General features: G+C 47.8%; 1 protein-coding gene across 1 annotated transcript; it reads right to left on the reverse strand.

The window, feature by feature from the left end:
* Positions 1-1,812: 1,812 nt before the first annotated feature.
* On the reverse strand, positions 1,813-4,104 carry LOC123425387 (ninja-family protein 3). Its single transcript, XM_045109081.1, has 2 exons — positions 3,197-4,104; positions 1,813-2,476 (listed from the first exon to the last, which is right to left on the reverse strand). The coding sequence occupies exons 1-2, from the start codon at positions 3,696-3,698 to the stop codon at positions 2,034-2,036; spliced, it is 945 nt and encodes a 314-aa protein (XP_044965016.1). The 5' UTR covers positions 3,699-4,104; the 3' UTR covers positions 1,813-2,033.
* Positions 4,105-4,950: the final 846 nt, after the last annotated feature.

Here is a 4,950-nt window from a genome sequence, read left to right on the forward strand (position 1 = left end):
GCACAAGGTTTAGTTGTAGCCTCTTCAAAATAAGAGTAACGATCCCATAGGGAGCATATGAATCAGATTTTTGCCTCATGTAGTGAATCATGTATCTTTATGCGTGCAGATGATTGTAACCTTAAAGCAAAGTAAGAACGAAAATAAATTGTGATTGAGCAATGGAACAAACTTTGAAGTAAATAATATAGAAGTAAATAAGAAATAACGATTGAATGACTGGTGGAACAATAAAGTAGTAAAGCGTTCTCAGGGAGTCCGAAATTCCCATTGGCATCTTCCTAGCGCACCTATGCTTCAGCATAGTATGGTATGGATACTTGATCCACTCTTGACGATTATGCTGGGCGGAGCCGGATACAAAACATGTTCTACTCTAGGAAGACTTTGTGCCATGCACGCCACCACTAGTCTCCCCCATAGGGTTACAACTCATTATAATTAAGGCTTTACCCCGTGGACGCGACCTCTCTCAGGGTTCTCCAAACTTCCCCTATCAATTGCAAAGTTTAGGAGCAACATGCTTTTACTGTCACCTTGAATTACCTTCACGTCCTAGCCTTTACAACGATAGTGATATACTTCATGGCCATAAGGCACAAATGCTGAGTGGTGTCCCTTCACAACATTCACCAAGTCATTAAACTAAGTACTCAACTGGAAATATTATATCCAAAATAACATTACAGCTCCTACACATACCAAGGTTCATCCATATCCCCGAAAACTAGGGGTGTACTCACACATGGAGGCAACAACCATCATGACAAGGGTGATGGCATACATGGATGGACGATTCAAATTAATAACCCACAAGATGATCCACTAGGGTCCTCAGGTTACAATGGTGAAGATGTGGATGATGATGACGATGACGGTGGTGATGATGTTGATGATGAAGACATCAATGATGTTGAAGCTCCCTTGAATAGGGTGAGGAAGATGACCCTCTTCTTCTTGCTAATCCCTCCTTCGAATGAACTCGTGAGGCTGGAGTTATGCCTTCTAGTCGGCATTAATTCTAATATTAAATGGGAAATATTAACTACTTAATCATTTATTTGTTCATTTAATTCTATACCACTTTATCAGAATTAATTAATTGACATGCATGATATTACTTACGATACTATCATTACGACCAGCCTTACCTATCATACTTCGATACTTAAAAAACTCTAGAGCTATCATACTTCGATACTTAAAAAACTCTAGAGATAAGGTCTATATGTCAATGTGAACGGATAGGATATAAGTATGCCATGACTTAACGGATAAGATATGGGTATGCTCACGGGATTGTAGATACCGTCCATGCAAATACGAGACCCACGGATACCACAACATATTTATAACATATTCATGAGAACTCTTAGTTACCATTTGAGAACTCTTAGTTACCATTTACTTCCTCCGTTCCTAAATATAAGTCTTTTAAGAGATTTTACTAAATGACTACATACGGAGCAAAATGAGTGAATCTACAGTCTAAAATATGTCTATATACATCCGTATATAGTCTCCTATTTAAACTTCTAAAAAGACTTGTCTATTTAAACTTCTAAAAAGACTTATATTTCGGAAGGGAGGAAGTACATATTTATCATATTCACTTGAACTCGTAGTTACCATTTACCAGTTGTACCAACTTGCCGAGATATCGAAAACGCAAATAGGTTCCGAATATGTTGAAAGCGGATGGTGTTGGGAGTTGATACACGTTTAGAATAAGCGAGAATTGAACAGGGCAAAATCGACTTCTCCTAAATCTTACTACACATTTACATTTACTGCGAGGCCACGCGCATCGACTGAACCAGCATATCCACTGTGGACACTGTAAACCTGATAATTCTCTCAAATTAGTTCACTCCCTTAACTTACAGTAAACACCTCAGGCAGGCCCTCCACTCCTCTCCACTCAATGGAAAGGCAGGGCGCTAAACATAATACACTGTAATGATAGCTAAAAATTCAGAGTAAAAAAGGAAAGAGAGGAAAAGAACATCTCTCCCCCTAGGTACATTCCGGCATTACAAGAAGACCGACGGCGAGGGGTTGACGACGATGTGCCTGAGCGGGTTCGTGACGTCGCCGCCGCCGGCGTGCTTCACGAACTCGGCCGGCGTCAGGAAGTTGCCGTGGCAGACGCACACTATCCTCACCTCCTCCCCTTTCCTGTACTTGTACAGGAAGCCGTCGATCTTCTTGCCGTTGGGGCCGTCCACCTTGGACGAGACCATCGGCATGTCCTCCATCATGCTCTTCCGCAGGTCGCCCGTGCTCGTCGTGCGCATCGTCAGCGACCGGAGGGTCCGCAACGGCGGTTGCTCCTTGACGATGCCGTTCGGCAGCTTCCCGGCAGGCGATGGTGCGGGCGGCGGGAGGGATTTGTTCTGGTTGCTGGCATTGTTATTATTATCAGAAGATATCTCCATGCTCGATGTGCTCTTCGCCTCAGCGCCATCACCGCTACCTGCACCAACGCAGAGGAGGAGATGTCACATTTTCATATTCCAACATGTCAATAAAGATTCATATCCCGATGTGTTCTTTTCCGTTTACTAATCGTCGGTGCTTTCCAGTTTTCAGGTAGACAATTCAAATCGTATATATTTAGCTGCTCGGATAATGATTAGTCTGAATAATCATACATACCCTGACGCTACTTAACTAGCCTAGTAGTGACTAAAAAGCTTGGAAATTAGAAACATGCCGTAGAAGGCATCCCTTCAGACCCTAGGAGCTCCAAATAATCCCAGAAATGAAATCACCCAAAACAAATGGCCCGAAAAGAAGGCAACAAATCCCATGCGTACGTAGAAGTATCATCAGATTGTGCAGAAAAGAATTCCCCAATTGTATGGCAGAAGCAGCTGTCAGCCAATTTGGCAAAAAAGAAGCATCAGCTCAACTAGCGTTCTAATTCTAACGAATCGATGTGAGTGCATCACAGCACCAAAGCAAGATCCATGGCAAAGAACACCCGACTTGTTAGATCCCCCTCTGTCCATGCATCTGCCACCGAAAGAAGTACGGTAAGCTCGGCATGACACCGACGTGCGTGGATCACCGGGAGCTCGGCAACTGAATAATTCGAGCAAGGAAACGCAATAAAACAGTTGGGATTGCAAGCTGATTATAGTAGCAGATAGTTGTAGGGGTAGCAGGGAAGCTGGTGAAAGCATGTGTATACCTTGGTCTGGCATGCTTGAGGAGGTGTTCCCCTGGTCGACGACGGAGCGGCGGAGCTGGAACGCGCTGGGGTAGAGCGGCTCCTGGGCGTCGTCACGGCTGCTGCTGCCGCCGGACTTGCCGGAGTTCATGGAGGTGCGGCGCTCGAGGCGCTTGCGCTTGGCCTGGAGGCGCTTGAGGCTCTGCATCTCGCGGCGGCGCCACCGCTCCTCCTCCGTCTCGGTGGGGAGCGAGCTGGTGCGCATGAGCGGCGCCGGCGGGGGCGTGGCGGCGGCGAGGTCGTCGCTGGCGCCCGGGAGCGTGCACATGGCGGCGAGGGAGGAGGAGCGCACCAGCCGCGGCTTCTTGGCATCCCGGCCGGAGTTGGCGCCGAAGCAGCCGCCCAGGGACAGGCCGAGGCTGAGCTCGACCACCTCGTCGGGCTCGCCGGCGCCGCCCCCCGCCTTGTCCGACGACGCGCCCTTCTCGCCGCCGAACCTGCCCAAGAAGTCCCTCGACGCCATGCCCGGCACAGAGAGGCGGAGAGCAAGCAATTCCCCGCCGCGAAACAGACGCCAACCCCTCCTGTCCCCCAAGCTCCGCTCCAAGGACGGCCAGGTTCTCAGGAACGCCTCGCCATTGCCGCAAATCCGTCCCGCGCCGGGCAATTCTCGGTCTCCAAACCCAGAGGAAAGAACATCACAGCCGCCAAGAACGAACAATCGACGTGCGCCAGGAAAGCAGAGCCAGCAGAATCGACGTCAATTAGATCCCTCTCGCTCTGCGCGGCGCGTGGGATCCTCGAGCGAGAGAGGGGAGGGGGGTGGGGGGTGGGGGTGGATGGGAATGGAGAGGAGAGGAGAGGAGAAGGAGGCCTGCGCTGCGTGCGTGTCGCTCTAATCTCCTTCGTTCTTAGACTACTCCATTAAACAGAATTGTTTGGAAATGGGAACAGGGGGGAGCTAGTTGGATGGGACTACGAGCGCATGGAGGCCGGCCACGTGTCGGACAGCGGGTACACGTGTTGGATCCCGACAAGCCGGGCCGATACAGGGCGGCGCGCGGCTCGGCTCGGCTCGGTTGGCTTGGGACCGCGGTTGGGGAAGTGTGACGTGTCGAGGCCGCGTAGGGGCGTCTGCCTGACACGTTTCGGGCTTCTGGTCCAGGGCACGGCTCCCCGTGCAGTGCCACTCCAGACTACTTCTAGTAGTTTTTTATGTCCTACTGTTTCTATGATTGTAGCTGCACGTCCTCGTTAATATTGATGCCTAGTACTCCAGTAAGGTTATGTATAATAAAGTACAGTCAGCAGACTGTAAAAATTAAAATATTATATTTTTGCTAAATTGGATGAGAGAGAAGAGAAGAAAGAAGAGAAGCGGACTCTTCGTAAAGAGCCAGCTCTAGCACGTGTTCCTAGGTGTTTTATGAGAATGAAAGGTGGACCATATATGATAAAAGTAGTACTCTTTTGTAGCTAACTGTTGTACAAACTAGCTATAAAGTAGGCTATAAGATGGCTTATAGCCAACAGTTGGTTATACTATTAACCATGCTCTAATGTATAGTCTCATTCTTTCTATGTCATGTATGATCGGATGTCAGAAAAAATAAGTTTGGATAATGAAGCGGCTTTTTCTGCAGGAGGCGGATGTTTGAAAAGAAAAAGTATGATCCGATGTAATAGCTGAAAAAGTTAAAGTGAAAATAAAGATGCATATGTATTAGTCATTATTTTCTATTCTTTCATGAGGCCCATTAATGATAGCTTGCATT

Source organism: Hordeum vulgare, chromosome 2H (genome assembly GCF_904849725.1).
Source record: "Hordeum vulgare subsp. vulgare chromosome 2H, MorexV3_pseudomolecules_assembly, whole genome shotgun sequence".
Taxonomy (NCBI): domain Eukaryota; kingdom Viridiplantae; phylum Streptophyta; class Magnoliopsida; order Poales; family Poaceae; genus Hordeum; species Hordeum vulgare.

Bases quoted from the DNA above. Each gene is read 5' to 3' on its own strand.
- LOC123425387 (XM_045109081.1), bottom strand. From the start codon at position 3,698: ATGGCGTCGAGGGACTTCTTGGGCAGGTTCGGCGGCGAGAAGGGCGCG. The intron at 2,477-3,196 runs GTATACACATGC...GCGTTGGTGCAG, and splicing joins CTCAAGCATGCCAGACCAAG to GTAGCGGTGATGGCGCTGAG.